At 47.6% G+C, this 17,976-nt stretch overlaps 1 protein-coding gene across 2 annotated transcripts in view; it reads left to right on the top strand.

Moving 5' to 3' along the window:
* The window catches only part of LOC144948416 (uncharacterized), a 266,228-nt gene that overhangs the window by 227,638 nt on the left and 20,614 nt on the right, over nt 1-17,976 (top strand). For both annotated transcript variants that reach the window (XM_078877862.1, XM_078877863.1), the window contains exons 52-63: nt 1,663-1,770; nt 2,625-2,678; nt 3,760-3,813; nt 4,519-4,572; nt 5,589-5,642; nt 6,473-6,580; nt 7,700-7,753; nt 8,909-8,962; nt 10,551-10,658; nt 11,498-11,551; nt 13,353-13,388; nt 16,975-17,028. In XM_078877862.1, the coding sequence (XP_078733988.1) occupies nt 1,663-1,770; nt 2,625-2,678; nt 3,760-3,813; nt 4,519-4,572; nt 5,589-5,642; nt 6,473-6,580; nt 7,700-7,753; nt 8,909-8,962; nt 10,551-10,658; nt 11,498-11,551; nt 13,353-13,388; nt 16,975-17,028 (792 nt within the window). The remainder of the gene's footprint in view (nt 1-1,662; nt 1,771-2,624; nt 2,679-3,759; nt 3,814-4,518; nt 4,573-5,588; nt 5,643-6,472; nt 6,581-7,699; nt 7,754-8,908; nt 8,963-10,550; nt 10,659-11,497; nt 11,552-13,352; nt 13,389-16,974; nt 17,029-17,976) is intronic.

The following is a 17,976-nucleotide window of genomic DNA, read 5'->3' as shown; positions in this document are numbered from 1 at the left end:
CACCAGGTTACCGGTTGCCGTTCAACAGCCCTTGTTTCCAGCATCCACGCTTACACAAAATACTCTGATCATAGATGCACTGTCCCTGCAACTGATTGGTCCAGACCAGAGACAGCCTTCTTTTGAGCCCGTCTTAAACGTTGTTAGACCAGAGGACGCCAACTTAACGCAACTGTTTTGTTGCCAGATAAAAGGTGAAAACCCTATTCTCATATTTTGGTACTGGCAAAGGAGGTCCCATGACAGAGTGAAGATCAAGTCAAAGTGCGAGCATTGCTCTTTATAAATTTACAACGGGGCAGCGCTCATCGCCGCTGACGGCCCAAAGCCAGTGGTGGAAATTCCACGTTCCCACGTTGTTCGTTGATTAATTCATCACCCATGGTCAGCGAAGAACCGTTGCGCCAAACGTGTGACCTCCGGCGACGGCGTTTGCGTAGACACGGAGGCGGCGCCATTCCATTGCGGGTCGCAGCCCACTTCGAACGTCAACCGCCAACCGAAGTGCACAAATTTTCTGGAGGTTATTGCCACGGTAGGGGCCAGTATATATCCAGAGGACGACCACTGTTGACTTCCCACGAAGTGAGCGGCGCTTGTCTTATTCATTAGTTTGGACGACGACGATGACGACGACGACGATAATGGCCAGAGTCGACTGCTAACCAGGACTCGAACTCGTAAACTTGACGTTGCCTGGCACGGGCAGTAGCGCCATCCCCGGCGCATCAGAATGTTTCGTTGTGACTTTGTGTTGTAACGAGGGCTGCGTGTGTGTGTGCACGGGTTCTTTGGTGTATTTGCTCAGTTGTTCTATAGGGTAGGTGCCTAATGGCAACAGACAGAAAGACAAATGGACAAATGGACGGACTGACCGGTAGAGCTTACGCATGAAAGCTTACAGCCTCAGTTGTAAAGCGTTAAAAAGTAAATCTACCGTTTCACCACTATAAGTAGACACATCAACTGTGAGTAATCACACGTTAACGTAATTCAAAAATTATACCCTTCAGTCGCTAGCTACACCTGCCAACACTGCTCATTATGAACAACTTCGCGAGATATTGCATCGCAGGAACGCGTACACTCTACACAGCTTGCAGCGCTGTCAACTTTGATCAAAGCCAGAACATGGCAGTGAGATTCTGTGTGTGTGTGTCATCTTCATGTGAATGCTGAGAAAAAATGAATTAACAAACTAAAATGGTAGGGTAGCGCTGCGCTACGAACCCAGCGACCTGAGTTCGATTCTCCAACCGGTAATATGTACTGCACATTTTCAGATGACCGTAATCTATTGTAATTTAAATGATTACATTAACCCCTCCCCCCTCTGATCTTCATATCTGATAGGAACACAGTGATGACATCATCTCCCTCTATTTAAGACCGGAAGCAGGGAGGCATCCTCATCATTCTGGCAAATCGCCTGATGAAGCTGGTTGTAAGCACCAGCAAAACGTTGTACTCGAATTGTACAGATTGTGGGTTACTCTCCAACACACCGGTGTGCTGAAGTAGCATCTAATTGGCACGTTTTGCGCACGTGACGTGACAGACCTTACGAATTGCACCGTGCAGGGTGGTGGTGGCTTCACGACACGCTTATATTCACGCGATCTAACCCCCCCAGAAAAAAACCTTTGTTGTGGACACACACAGGGCCTCCGTGGGGAGCGAGGAGACAAGGGCGAGGCAGGCCCCCCTGGAACATCGGGGCCCCCCGGTACTAAGGGCCCCCCAGGAGAAGACGGACCCAAGGGCAATCTGGCGAGTGCTCTTGAGCGATGTGCGCGCATACGTAACAGAGGGTGAACTTCACGTTTCACGTTGATGTTGTTCAGTATGAACGTGAGAGCCGGCGAGACCGGGATGAGTCTCGTTTTACAAGAGTGACCCGGAGCAGTGATTGGTCTGCTGTTAGGGGGACGATGTGAGGATCTCATAAGGGCACGTCATCGTCATCATAGTCATCGTCATCATCGTCATCATCGTCATCATCATCGTCATCATAGTCATCGTCATCATTGTCATCATCATCGTCATCATAGTCATCGTCATCATCGTCATCGTCATCATAGTCATCGTCATCATCATCGTCATCATAGTCATCGTCATCATCATCATCATCTTCGGTAACATCGTGAGCATCAAACGTACGTTCGTTATTATCTTTAAGCGGTAACTTCTCTTGCGTACGTTCAGCAGCCTTGTCCAGTCAATTGATTTGTCTTCAAGCAGTGGTCGTGATGATCAGTCAAAGTGCTACAAATATCGTAAGCACCATCATTGTCATCATCATCAATGGTAATGGCAGTAACATCAACAAGATGATCAGTGCCATCGTCATCATCAGTATCATCTCCACCTTCCCAATATCATCAGTGGAAACATTGCCACCAGCAGCAGCAGCATCACCAAGCTCATCATTATCCACCAGCTTTCTCAAAGCGTTTACTCGTGTTTTCATCAATTACTTATTACTTAGTGGTTTTCTGTTTACAGCCCTGAGCCAGTAGTGGGAATTCCACATTCCCCACACAATGGTGCGTATTTTATATCGACCTCGGGAGAGATGATGGGATGTGCTCTTTGATTGTTTGTCTTGTTTTTCACTTTTGCAGGGTCCAGTCGGATTCCCTGGAGAGCCAGGCCTTACGGGTGAACCCGGTCCTTCCGTGAGTGACACGCGCTTTCTTTAAAGAGCACACAAACAACAAACACGATAAGTCACGCATCACCACCCACTCACTGCCCTTTTCAGTGTGCGTTGAGCACTGTCGCCACAGCACCACCCACCCAGCCAGGCAACTTGTTTTGTGTTAATATTACTATTAATGAAATTATCTGGATTCAAATTAATAACACAATTTGTCCAAATTAATGACATAATTTAATTAAGTTTCCTCACCGCCGACTCAAGTCCCGATCCCCTATCTGGGATCGTGCCGCTGCTGTCACCATCCTAGAATCTCACCCAAGTCGGCAAGAGCGCTGCGAGCGAGCGAGCGGGTCGAACCATGCGGCTCTCCAGAATAAACACCTCGTTCGAGACACAAACGTCGCACACCTCCTTGCTTTGGCATTCCTTCTTCCTCCATCAATCGCATCAGAACATCGACAGGCCGATACACGCACCTCTCCTTCAAGCCACAGGAGTGCGGCCGTGGCAATGCAACCCAAGCAATGGACCACAGAGTAAAAACCAATGTGGTCTGTGCGCCTTCAACGAAGGAGGAACGGCGAAACTACGCAAGCTCTCTCTCCAGAAACCCCGCCTTGTCGTGGCCAATAGCAGAGACCTCAACAATGGCATCGAGCTCCTCTGGACGTATCGCCGCTGGCATCGTGCACGTAGAAGTAAGAAAAAGGTTGCGCATGGAGGAAGACCTGATGATGATGATGCAGGCTGTGATGAGAAAGGGAAGCTATTTGGACACGTCTGTAGGGTGGACATCAACAGTAAAACGTAAAGTGTGTTGTTCGTGAAAATTGAAGGAACTGGAAAGAGAGGAAGACTTCACAGAGAATGGCTTGACGACGACATTCGTGCCAGAACGATGTTTTCACTTCTTGAGCATATTGTGACAAGACAGAGGAAAGTGGAAACAAACGACGAAATGTGCAGTGGACACCTTTGGGCTGTCAGCCCATGGCTCGTGATGATGATGGTGGTGCGTGAGCATAGAATAGGATGACAATGCATGCACGTGTTGAACTTCTTTGCCCACAACGCTTCTCTGTGTTCAATGTGCGCAGGGGGTTGACGGAGCACCAGGTGAAAAGGGTGACACTGGGGAAACTGGAGAGACCGTAAGTCTTAACATTTAATTAAATCTTTCGAACAACACTTATGAAGTCTTCTTAAATATTAATTATAGGTTATGAAGCATTTTTTTTATCATCTAAAAGAAATAGCCTCGTTATTAATTTGTCATTGTAATTATGAGTTTTTAAGTATTCATAGTTTTGTCTAAATTCGTATCTTTTTCCAGTTATTATTTAATTGGTTTGCATAATTTTCTTATATTTTGTCATTTTCCTATTCATGCTTTGATACGTGCATTGCCTTTGTACTGTTCGACTTTTGGTGTTGTCCTCTGTTTTGATACTGGTGGTGAGACTAGGCCCTTAAGAAGGCGGCTGTCTCTGGTGTAGACTAATCAGTTTCAAAGGCAATGCGTCATATATTATCAGAGCGGTTTTTTTTCGCATGTTCACCACAAGTACTCTGTGTGGTTAATGCAGACTTGATGCCTTGAAAACGGTTTCTATTTGGTGTTTGAACATCTTTACCACCTCGGGTGTTTTTTGCCAGAAAGGGAAAATCCTATTCTTATTTTTTCCTTGTACTTTTCCATTGCAAAATAAAAAATAATTGCAACGAATGGCTTTTCATCGGCCGCGATTCAAGATGTACGCCAATCTGTGTAACCGATCGCGCTTACGTGCGCAGCGCTGAACCGCTGTGCGCCCTCCCGCTCTGCGTAACCTGCGTGTTTGTGTCCACGGCAACAGGGCCCACCAGGTCCCTCAGGAGAGTCGGGGCCATCCGGACCCCCAGGAAAGAGAGTGAGTCCCTCCATCCCTAACCCCTACGCACACCTCAGTCTCATCCCGCGTACCAGCCCAAGTGAAGTACTAACCGTAGCACTGGCCCCAGCCTGAGCACGTCGCAATGACAAGGCAGAGCGTCTCCTCGCTCAGATGGGTTGTGAGGCCACTCTCATTTCCATGGGTGTTACAGTGCTGGAATTCCACATTCGCAAGGAGGTGGAAAATCTTTATTTAGAACCCTGCTGGACCTCTTTCAAAGTCACTGGAACCGCTTTCCCCTAAACCTACCCCTGGTCTTAATCCTACCCCTAGTCCTAACCCTATCGCTAATCCCAACCCTGTACCTAATCCTATCCCTGGTCTTAATCATACCCCTAGTCCTAACCCTATCGTTAATCCCAACCCTGTACCTAATCCTATCCCTGGTCTTAATCATACCCCTAGTCCTAACCCTATCGCTAATCCCAACCCTGTACCTAATCCTATCCCTGGTCTTAATCATACCCCTAGTCCTAACCCTATCGCTAATCCCAACCCTGTACCTAAACCTACCCCTGGTCTTAATCCTACCCCTAGTCCTAACCCTATCGCTAATCCCAACCCTGTACCTAATCCTAATCCTGGTCTTAATCATACCTCTAGTCCTAAGCCTTTATGCAGCCTTATACTCGGCTAACCTTATCAACAGACCAGGTCTTGACCCGCCCCGACTGGACATCTGTGAGAAAGAGCTTCAGAGCTCATCGGATTGCTCCTCTTGCTGCAGTCTAAATAAACATTCTGATTCTCAAGTTTCAACTCGATCTCTGGCCCTGACCCTCGCTGTGCCCTAACGCAAGGCACAAATCCGAATCCGAAGCCTTGTGGAACCCCCCCCCCCCCCCCCTTCAGATGAGCCCGAACGCGATACATTACCCCTAGAGTAATGCCACTCTGTGTTTAAATTGCAGGCAGTGAAATGATGATGATGATGTTGTTGTTGACTCGGTAATGTAACGTGTGATTAAAGTGATTAAATGTCTGTGCTTCAGGGCTTGCCTGGGCCACCTGGTGTGGAAGGCAGGAGAGGAGAAAAGGGAGGGAAGGTACATTTCTCATTATAAACAACACCGCGTGTGCACGTGTGTGTGTGCAATGTTCGTGTGTGTGTGCGTGCATGTGTGTGTGTGCAATGTTCGTGTGTGTGTGTGTATAGCGGTTATCACGCTGCGCCTAAAACCCAGCCACCCGGGTTCGATTCACGCTCACGGTCGACGCCAGTGACGATTATCTGAACCGGTCCTGGGCCTCTCCTAGGTCGACTCAGCCTCAAATAAGTACTTGATGTGATGTGTAAACATCGCCACTAGGGAGACAAAGGCGGCCAGACGTGGTGCTGGCCACCCACCTCCTTCTGTGCTGTGCCGGCCTTCATAGGTGCTCGCTAGCAGCACTTGCCCCTACGGTCTGTTAAGGCTATATGGGGGTCTTTATCATTCTCTGTGTGTGTAGCAGTTATCGCACTGTGCTACAAACCCGGTGACCCGGGTTCCATTCCTGCTCATGGCCAACATCAGTGGCAAATGTCTGAACCGGCCCTGGGCCTCTCCTAGGATGACTCAGCCTTAATTGAGTACCTGGTGCAGTGTGTAAACGTCAGCATGGGGGAGACAAAGGAGGCCAAGCATGGTGTTTGCCACAGAACTCCGTAAAACATTGGCATTCAAAGGTGCTGTCTGGCAGCATTTGTCCCAACTGCCTTTTTAGGCTACATGAGCATCTTTGCCCTTGTTTGTGTATACACCCTACATCCAGTCATTGACGATATGGACTTTGGCATTGCAGAACAGTGAGTGACGATAGACAGCATTTGAAGTCCTTCATCCAACAGTGGATGGACCATGCCTGATGATGATGGTGGTGTTGATTTGTATAGGGTGAAGGAGGCTTAAACGGGCCACTTGGGAAGACGGGACAGATTGGGCCTGTGGGTCTTCCTGGGCAGCCTGGACCTGACGGACTGAGAGGCATTCCCGGACCAGCCGTGAGTACACGCATACACCCGTACGTACACATATACATACATGTACACACCACACATACTCATATACACACCACAACAACAACAACAACCGCCATTCGCCACTAAGTGGCGGTGACGTCACCAGGACGCTTGTGCCACACACCACACACACTCATACACACACAACACACACATATGCACTCATAACACACGTACACATCATCGTCGTCATATGTAATGACATCAGTTTAACACGTAGGCTCTCGCGACCAATATCATCCATAATACAGGTTTTGCCAGTAACGACATTTCGCGAAACGTCTTACTCGGATTGTAAATGTTGACATTTCGTGAAACGTCGTACTCAGATTGTAAATGTTGTGGCTTTGCACTCCAACACACCGATGTGCTGTACTAGTGTACTACACTATACTTTACACTACTACACTATACACTACTACACTACACTATACACTAGTGCTGTACTAGTAACGAATTGGCACGTTCTGTTTACGTGACAAACCTTACTGATTGGCTGTGTCGGGTGGTGGCGGGTTTGACGACACACGCATAAATTTCGATTTAAAGCTTTCGTGACTGCAGGGATTCATATTCTTGGTTCTTTCGGTAAAGTCACGTAGAAGGGAAATAATAAAATAATAAAAATATTAAACAATAAAAAATTCTCACGACGTTTCGACTGCAACACAAGCAATCATCATCAGGTGTGAAATCCACAGCAAGAAAATTTGAATAAAGTGGCGGTTTTTCCTAACGTCAGCACCATGGACAGCGATTTGACAGTTGCCAAATCCATCTATGTTGGACTCGTCCATCTGGCCAACTGCCAAATCGCTGTCCATGGTGCTGACGTTAGGAAAAACCGCCACCTTTAAAAAAATATATTGCTGTGGATTTCACACCTGATGATGATTGCTTGTGTTGCAGTCGAAACGTCGTGAGAATTTTTATAGTTTTATATTTGTATTATTTTATTATTTCCCTTCTACGTGACTTTACCGAAAGAACCAAGAATATGACACACACATATATTATATATATTTACGCGATCTAACCCCCAAAAAAACCCTGTATTATGTATGTAATGACATGGTCGTTCTTGTTGTTTGTGATCCTCAGGGAGACATTGGGAGACCCGGTGGCCCTGGTCAGCGAGGTCCCCCAGGCCCACAGGTGAGTCTCAGCACTCACTTCCAAGAGGCTCCTCCCACGGGATATTTTGGTCAATCATGCTTAGCGGGGTCTTCTTATAATTCTCCTTTGTTTCGTGCAGAAGGAACATGTAATTGCAGATAGCAGCAGGATACACAACAAGGAAATTAACAAGAAACGCGAGAGAAAAGGCAGAGTTAATGATTTCTCGGACAAGTAATGAGAAAACGAGAGACTGAACGTGAATGTGGTTTTGACTGAGAAAGTTATAGGCTTGACAAGAAGCCGGGGAAGACAGCGAATTATGTTGAACTTATTTCGCACCGTACGTAGCCAGCCTTGCTAATCGGAGGTGCAGGGGAAGGACAACAAGAACAACAAGAACGTTTAATAGGTAATTTTAATAGTTGGATGCAATTGGGAGTGATGCAAAGTATCTAAAAGTTGACTAAAGATTGTGGGCAGAGCTAAGTGGAAGGGAGGTCATAATCGCGAACGTCTTTTGAGAAAGGACGCGGCTCACAGAGATAAAAAAAAAACACGTATAAGGATGTAATGGAGGATTTAAAGATAAGCCTGCCACAAGAATTGTATTCATTGCAACGTTACAATATGTCATGCTTGTAATGCACACGCTTTCTGTTTTACAATAAATAAATAACGGACAAAATTACGACATCTATAAACATCATGCCATCAATTACTCCAAAAGACATTTTGCAAAGTAGTAATAATAATGATATCAATGGTAAAAAGTCAACTTTAACGATTGTGCAAGTGTTATTTCCTTAACATTTGGGAAGCAAATGAACAATGTGAGTCTATACTCGCCCTCGCACAGAAAACCCAAGTCAACGCCAACACGTTCGTCAATTCCACTGTGGCCTTAAAATGAAAAAAAAAATAGATAATTGCCAACATTTCGGTCTTTCCGCCAGAGTTATCGTGAGTCAGCTCCATTATTAGGATCCTGAAACACCTCACCAAATAATGTGTCATGGGCCCTGCCTCACAAACCATTGCTCCGATTGGCACGGGAGGCTACGTGCGGTGCGAGGTAAGGTCCACGCACAACGTACCGTGCGATGCAGCGTTGGCCTTTTTTGCGAAATCCCCCAATGTCACGACGTGCGGCAGAGTCTCCATTTATGTCCCTCTCTGTCTGTGGTCGTTTAGGGCCCTCCGGGTTTGCCAGGACTGAAGGGCGAGCCAGGCCCCAAAGGAGAAAAGGTAAGGGTTAAGACATGCGTGATGTGCAACATCGTCATTTTCATCATCAACATCATCATCGTCGCCATCACCTGACATCTCTTGAGTCTCATGAATTGAGTGTGAACTCATGAACCAATGCCACAACATAATCCTCGTAGTATGGACGCAATTTATCCAATTACATTTTTTTTTCATATATACCAAATTCTATTGCATGTGTTGCATAATGCTGCCTTCCATTACATTGTATTGTGTCGTATCATGTTGCATTGTATGACAGTTCATTGTATTGCATGATTTGGTATTTCATTATATCACAGTGCCTTGTATTATGTTGTCTTGTGTTACAATGTGTCATCGCAGTGTGCAGTGTTTTGTGGTCTCATAATGATTCCTTGCCTCCATGAATCAATGAAATTCACGGAATCGCGATTTTGATCTTCAAATCCCGTTTATTTGTTTTCCTTTATGGATGTGTGGATGATCTATAGCGGTGTAAACATGTTAAATCTATCGTACTCAAATATATAATCTTGAAAATAATTAGTTTTACTACATGCACCAATTCAATACCAGTGAAATGATAATAATTTTTACTTGGAAGGCGCCGCTACCACACAGCATTCGCTCACAGATGGGCAGGGAGGCAGCAGCAGCAGCCAGATGGAGAGATGTTAACTCCCTCGCCTGGCATACAGGAGGTCGTGGGTTCGATCCCGATCCCGACCCTGACGCCTGCTGTATATTTTTTGAGTTTGCGTGTCTCTCTTTCCGTGGCAATGTGGATTTTTCTCCGGCTCCTCCAGGTTTTCCCCTCCACATTTAGAATCAACATCACGCGTTTAGAGTTTTTGGCTACTACTATAGATTTCCACATGATGATAAGCCACTTCGTTGAGCTATCGTTGGTAGCCAGGTCGCTTCTGAGAAGGAGCTACATAGATAGCTCAGTGACCATTATCTGATCAAATATAAATAGTTGAGTTTAATGGTATATAAATTTAAATAGGTTAGTTTATAGTTTAGTTTGGCAATTATCCAAGCCCTATAGAAACGGGAGCACCGGGAGAAAACCCATAAATGTGTGGGGGCGTGCGATCGGGCAACACTCGATGCATAGAATTGTCGATTGATATTTATTCTCTAGCTCAGGATACGTGCTCGGACTTATTAAATCACAATAAAAGGGGTGATGGGTGTGGGGGATGAGTAGAAAAAACGACACCTCGACTATTCAATGCATGATAGGTGAGCATAACTAATGCATTTCAATCACGTTGCATTGCATCGTAGTCAGTCGTGGTGAAGAATAGACTCCAATGGCTCCGACAGCTACCACAAAGAGGTTTCCATGAAACCCATCCGATGGAAACTGACACATGGAAGAGAGAATAGAGGAAGACCTCGGACCAGATGGGAAGACAGAGCAGACAAATACTTGGCACATGGAGTTATAACGACAACAACAGCAGCACAATGCCGCGAAAAGACTGGAGGAGATGGAGGGAACTCGTGTCAACGGCATGTGCCGATACGCACCGCGCCGCCTGATGATGATGATGATGTTGCTGTTGCGCTTACGCTCGCGTGCCGTGTCGCACTACAGGGACACCCCGGCCTCATTGGGCTCATTGGACCCCCAGGAGAGCAGGGGGAGAAGGGAGACCGAGGGCTGCCCGGGCCCCACGGGAAGACGGGACCCAAGGGAGACCACGTGAGTGGCCGAGGCAGCACGTGCCGAGACAAGGCCCTGGCGTTGCAGAGCTTCCCACAATGCCATGGCACGGCCAGTTCCAACCTCTCGGAACAGACACCATTGGCTTGCCGCAAAGTGCTTCCTCCTCTACCGTCCTCGCAGCTGAAATTTGAACTCTGACGAGAGAGTACTACAACCGGCTGTTCTATGGAGAGGCTGGCTCCTGCCATAGGAATATTACCACTGTCTCTGATCATGTTTATATAGGTGGCGGTACACATTCAAATGTCTATGACCAAATCAGATCTCCGAACCGAAGCAGGGCTGAGCCTGGATGGTGCTTGGATGTGACACCACCATGCACGACACAGGTGCTACAGGCCACTGTGGAGCTACGTTGTGGGTAGCAGCAGAGTGGCAGTGCAGCGAAATGCATTGCTCTACTCGACTATGCTCGGACGCCTATGCTGCCCATGCCTTCTCCAACCCGCAGTGACCTGCGTAGAGAAGTATGGTCAATTAACCCCGACGACCCGCGCGGTGTGTGAGGAGGCCGTCATGCCGCAGTGGCCTGACGAAGGGGCTCGTGTGGAGTGCACGGGACTTGGTGTGGGTTGGGAGTATTTGGCCGCTGCTACAAATGTCCACGTCACGATGAGCCACTTCGTCGAGCTGTCATTTGTGGTCAGGTCACTTCTGAAAAAGAGCTGTGTAGCTCAGTGATCCTCACCTGGTAAGATGAAACTTAAAAAATAGTCGAGTTAATGCGTACGTGGCTGTTGTTGACGCGCAAGCCAACGGCCACCGGTGTTTGCGACAACCCTCTGTGACGTCCGCCTCTGCCCTCATTCCCCCAGGGAGTTGTGGGTCCTTCCGGCCCCCAGGGACCAAGCGGATCCCCAGGACCTCCGGTAAGACTCTCCCCCCCCCCTCCTGCCCCCTCTATGGGTCTCAAGTACTTATTTGCAGCATGGTCTTGGATTGAAATGGTTGAAGTATTTACTGGCTAGTACATTCGCAGTATTAACCAGGGCGGCCTACCCCACTCAAACCTCAAACCTCTGCACCAAGTGACAAACGCACTACCACTAGGCCATGCCACCGCTCAAATATGGATACAACTGGCCCACCTCCTCTATGATTAGCAGTGCCAAATATACAATTCGGTGTTGGACTAATCATTTTTACTCGTTAACAATTTCAGTTTTAACTTATGTAATGGGGGGCACCAGTAGTGGAGCGGTTACGTGCGCTGCGCTATGAACCTATCAACCCGAGTTAATTTCCCGGTCACGGCTGACATCAGCGTCGAGTGATATCCGAACCGGTCCTGGGGCCTCCCCAGCTGCACGAACCCACGCTTGACCAGCATGGTGAAGTATGGTCAAGCAGTGGCCTTGACCGTTACGAGACCGAGAGACCCTCATCCGATAGCGGATTGACAGAGGGCTGTAAATGATGAATAACAATTGTAATGATTTCACGTCCGCACCGCACGGGCACAGTATGCTCTCACTCTTGAAGAGAGAGAATGACTCAGAGGTGCGAGGAGGAACCGCAGGTAAGCAGGCAGGCAACCCACGCGATGAGCTGGCTCCAAACAATTGCCCAAGGTCTGCGATCCTCTATCACACTTTCTCGGTGTTATCGCCAAACTGTGCCACACGCTCTCCCGCACCGCCTCGTGGGAGCCTCGGTACTGATAAAGTTGTTTTATTTTAGTTTTTTTTCCGTGCGTCATCGGAATGGGAAATGGTTAATGAGTGTTTAGATGTGTGAGGAAACCGGAGCATGAAGATTCATCCATTACTAAACAATAATACTACGATGGCGGTGAGCCTTGTGAGATTTAAATTATATAGTGACGTAGGCCTTTGCCTAATTAAGTTTATTGAAAAACCAAAAAGCTCTGGGGGGGGGGGGGTGGTTGGAGGGTGTGGGGTGATCTTCGCCAGAGCAAGACAAAACCCTTCCAGACGGTCACAGCCGAGATTGTCGGCGATCGGCCAGGATCCTTGAGGATCTCGCATCGAGCAACGCGCACCGCCAGCGCCCGTGGCAGCCGCGTGCGGGGATAGGGGGTCGCGGGTCACGGGTCACCGCCAGTTTGCAGGTCGTGTTGAGCAGGGTGAGGGCACCCCGCTCTCCCGGCCAACCCCACAGAGCTGATGCTGCATTGCCCATTCTTGACGTTGAGTGTGTTTTTTTTTCCTTCCCGCGCCTCCGATTGGCACGGTTGGCTACATACGGTGCGAAAGAAGTTCAGCGTGAAAAACACATACATACCGTATTTTAGCCACGTACTCGTAGCTGCTTGCTCACCAGTCCAATAATCAACCCGAAATATGTATTGATGTTTCTGTTTAACCTTACTTTGATCTTTTTTTTGTAATTTATGCAAGTCAACTTTTGTAACTGGGAATTAATTGTATTCATTATATTGGTAATGTTTGTGCACTGTCTTCCTGTTTTCAAATTATTTCTGCCATGTGGTTGTTTTTCCTCTGATTTCTACGTGGTTGCTTTGGGGCTGATTTAAAATCGCTTCATTGTGGTTGCTTTCTGTTTTTGTAATTTTGCAACTCGAGACTATCCCCATCTCTTGAGACCTTAGCCAGTTAAACGAAATAAACTTTAAACACACACCATATGCTTTGCCGTCATTTGACAGTGACTGATAAATGCTTTTTCTGGTGTCAACCCTTTCCACAGGGCCCAGGAGGGCCTAAAGGTTCCAAGGGCTCCACGGTGAGTGTGATAAGCCTGTTAGTGTGTGTCGCATCCGCCTGCGTGTGGGACTGTTTGCTTACAGTGTGTGTACGTGTACGTGAAAGTGTGCATGTGGGAAGCGGTAGCGTAGCGGCTAGCGCATTGCGCTCCGAACCCGGCCACCCGAGTTCGATTCCCGCTCACGGCCCAACACCAGTTACGAATACCTGAACCCGTACTGGGCCTTCTCCTAGGTCGACTCAGCCTCAAATGAGTACCCGGTGTGGTGTGTAAAACATCGCCACTGGGGAGACAAAGGCGGTCGGGTGTGGTGCTGGCCACACGACCCCCTTCGTGTGCCGTGTTGGCTCTCGTAGGTGGTGCTCCTCGCTAACACCACGTGCTCCCAGTAGTCTGCTAAAGGCTACACGGGAGGAGCGTGAGTGTATGCGCGTGTACGTGTGTGCATCTGCACACGCACGTGCTTGGCGCGTGCGTGGGCTCGCGCGTTTGTGCACGCGTGTAAATGCCTGTGCAATCGTGCACGCATTACCAACCTATTTTTCCTATCCGCGTCAAGGTCTCTCAAAATTGCAATTTTCACCTGTTGTACCCTTGCAGCTCACATCCATCCATTAGAATCATGCCGCACGTGTCCAGATTCGTGATGCTGTCTCTCCTCTGCCTTGGGCCCTGAGCGCAACGTCTGCGCTTCGCAGGTCGCTGCTTCTCCTGCACTGCTCCCGTTGTCTAAAACCAGCCTCCCACTTGTTATTCGCTCAGTTGATTCCCTCCCCAGTTTAACTCCTTGCTCGAATACCTTCCTCTGCTCCTTGACCTGTGATTCACTTCCCCCCCCGCCCATCCTCGCATCCGATGACGTCTCTCTGCAACTGGAGCTATGCACTATTATCCACTGGAGCTATGCAATTTTAACTTTAGGTTGAAAACTCATTTTTTTCAGAACGGCTTTTTGTGATTAGTTTGTTGTCCTTTCCTCGCGCCTCCGATTAGCGCGGTTGGCTACGCACATTGCGACGTACATACGTACATACAACCAGAATCTCGATTCGTACTGGAGGAATCCGATGAGCTACAAGGCTCTTTGTCACAGACGTCCAGTGTGCCGCCTGCCGTAGGGGTTGGCGACCAACACGGCCACCCAGATTGCAACGCTGCGAAGGGCACCGACTATTTGGTGATGCTGCTGTTGCTGCTGCTGCTTTGGCAGTGGTGCACAAGCACAATTAACGATAGCACTGCCTTCTAAGGGAATTCATACAAATTGGCAACGTTTCCCGCAATGGGCCCTGTTCTTTTTGTGCTGTGTCGAAGAGCCCATTGCCCGAAAACGCCGTCGATTTTCTACTTTTCTTTTTGGAGCATCGTCGTTGGCTTTACTCTTACGAACATGGAGAACTTATATGGATTTAGCGCAAATTTACGGACGCCGTCATAAAGCGTGCCGATAATTGGCAACGCTTAGACGCAACGCGATGCCACATGATGGATAACAAACGACAGAGCTATTACCAAGCCATTACTTTCAAATGGCATTAGAGTCTTCGTTTTGCCCAGGGCGTTGTTTACATCAAAGCTGGGCCTGCTGCCATTCACAATGCAATGTAAACCTTCTCTCCTGTCGTCACACGCGCACCTACCCTCGTCCAGCAAACTCTCTCGCCTGTTTCAATCAATCGATTGATCTCCTTTTAATCCTCCGATGTCCTTTCATTCATCCGCGTCGTGTAATTCTCCGTGACGCCTCCCGCTGCCCCCGCGCTACGCCGTCGTCCTCAGGGGGTTTATGCCGCTCCGTGATGTCAAACTGTGCACCGATTTGCATTCTCAGTTATCCGTCGCTCTGCCGCGATGTTCGCACAGTGGCACGGTGCTGCCGTTGGATTGGCATCCATCGTGTGTGTTGCTTTCAGGGCATCAAGTGACGTGTCCGTTTGCTGTCATCAAAATTAAACGTATTGTCTGCTGCTGCTGCTGCTGCTGCTTTAGCAGTTGGTGCACGAGCACAAACAACAACACATTCCATATCTTCATTTAAAGCTTTCGTGACTGCAGGGATTCATATTCTTGGTTCTTTCGGTAAAGTCACGTAGAAGGGAAATAATAAAATAATACAAATATAAAACAATACAAATGCTCACGACGTTTCGACTGCAACACAAGCAATCATCATCAGGTGTGAAATCCACAACAAGAATTATTTTTCTGTGGATTTCACACCTGATGATGATTGCTTGTGCTGCAGTCGAAACGTCGTGAGCATTTTTATTGTTTTATATTTGTATTATTTTATTATTTCCCTTCTACGTGACTTTACCGAAAGAACCAGGAATATACATTCCATATCAATAGGAGTTTACAGCAGGCGACGTTTTAGACAATTGCCCTTCTTCAGCACGTAGAGAGGGCAAAGAGTCTCGATATTAGAGTCTCTGTAGCTGCCTTTGGCAGAAACGCCGCCTGTTCAAGTCTCTCGTACGGCCGCAGTGTTTTTCACGAAGGTTTTTTTTACGTCATTTTTTGCCGTCAGTGTGTTTTTCTGTCGTCCGCGCGTAACAGTCGCAAACGTCTCCTCCGCTGCGTCGATAGAATGGACGGCGACTGACAAGAGAATACGTTATAAAGCATTTCAGTTGCGATAGGGAAAATTCCGCTGCGTGCACCGTGCAGCCAGTGACTGGATCGAGCTCTCCCGTGACATGACGGAGGATTCCGCTCAACAACATCGATTTTATTTTTATTTATAGAGGAATACGTGAATTGCAATAATGAGCTTGATCCAAAATAACTTTTGCTTTTTAGCGCATGATACGTGTGTGTTATGTTCATCGTTTTATTGCGACCGGACAATGGCAGCATTGCAGGCGTATTCGTAAACTTAACACGCATCGGCTAATTCTGTAAACTAAAGGGATGTAATCGTAGCTTGATAGCTCCAGTGGCTTCGTGAGAGGATTCATATTCTTAGGTTTTTTCGGTAAAGTCACGTAGGTAAAAAAATTAAATTAATAAAAGTAAAATAAAAATAATTTAAAAATCACGACGTTTCGGAGGCAACACAAGCTTCCGTCTTCAGGTGGAACCGTCACAGCACGATATGAGATATCTAAATGGATTCTTGTATCAATACAGCTATCGTGCTGTGACGGTTCCACTTGAAGACGGAAGCTTGTGTTGCCTCCGAAACGTCGTGATTTTTATTTTATTTTTATTTTACTTTTATTAATTTATTTTTTTTACCTACGTGACTTTACCGAAAAAACCAAAGAATATGAATCCTTGCAGTCACCAAAGCTTCAAATCTAGAATTTGTGAGAGGAGTTGCTTGGATTCGAGGTCTCCCAGCCATGATTGCATCGGCGTCTCCAATAGCAGCGGGTCCACGTTCTCAGCCTTCTCAGAATCAGCATCAGTATTTATACCGCAAGGAGGAATCCGATGAGCTGTGAAACTTATTTTTTCACAGGCGGTCACCAATGACCGCGCAAAGAGTCACCCGCTTTTTAACCATCAACACTTTGACGCGTGACTTTGCTCCCTTCTCATCAGGGTGAATGAATTGTGAATGAGTTACTGTTTTGTTGTTTTATTTCATAATTTTTAGGGACCTGCCGGTCCTAAAGGAGACTTGGGCCCCCCAGGACCTCCCGGCCCCCCTGTAAGTTCTACAATGAGTGTCACTGTCGCTCGTGCACTTACGCACACACGCATACATGCACTCACGCACGTGGCATCAGGCGACCTTTGATCCTATTAGACTTGCAGGCGACTGTGATTAAACCGGCTTCTCAGCTGTAGCCAGTTGATGGCTTTTTCAGGCCAGTCAACAATTACATCTTATCAACTTCGGTTTTGCCCTTGATTTACATAAATTCTCAACTCATGAATAAAATATACCAGGTTGACTGCCATGAGACAAAATACCATTCCCGTGACCAAATCCCACAGCAGGATGAAAATGTTACTTGAAGGATTTTTTTTATCTCCGAAAATATCCTGTGAAATACCCCTTCTTCTTGCATCAATTCCCTGACACACGAGCCACGCCGCCCTCTGTGAGATATCCAAATGCATTCCTCATCTCATGGCTCGATTCCGAGAGCACAATTGGAATAAATTAGCGGAGGTGCGATCAGGAGGGGGGGTGGGTGGTAGTGACACGGGAAGGTAAGAGTGGCGCTGCGTTGGCGCGGGGGATTTTCCCGCTGCCCGTCGCGTTTCGGGGCACCGCGGCCGCGTTGGCAGGAGGGGCGGCTGAGCCGCGCGCGTGCAACCCGTTGTGTGTCGTGCCGAGTGTGTGCCGGCATGACCTCTTCTTCCCGCTCATTCATCGCTCGTGGCCAGGGCCATCCGAACGACACTGCCTCTCTCCCAGCCAGCAGAGATCCTAATGAGCCCATTTGTCACTGCACCACAATTGCCAGGATCTTGTATATATGTGTGTGTGTCTGTTGCAGGAAACCTATTAGTCTGCCATTCCTCTACGATTTAATTATTCCATCGATATCATTATTGTTATTATTGTTGTTGTTGCACTGCTGTCACTGCTGAGCGCAACCATTTCACAGTTGGAAGTCTCGAGTTGAAACTCTGGTCAGCTGTTAGC

Source organism: Lampetra fluviatilis, chromosome 49, assembly GCF_964198595.1.
Source record: "Lampetra fluviatilis chromosome 49, kcLamFluv1.1, whole genome shotgun sequence".
NCBI lineage: Eukaryota > Metazoa > Chordata > Hyperoartia > Petromyzontiformes > Petromyzontidae > Lampetra > Lampetra fluviatilis.
This window is presented reverse-complemented; position numbering and strand designations above follow the sequence as displayed.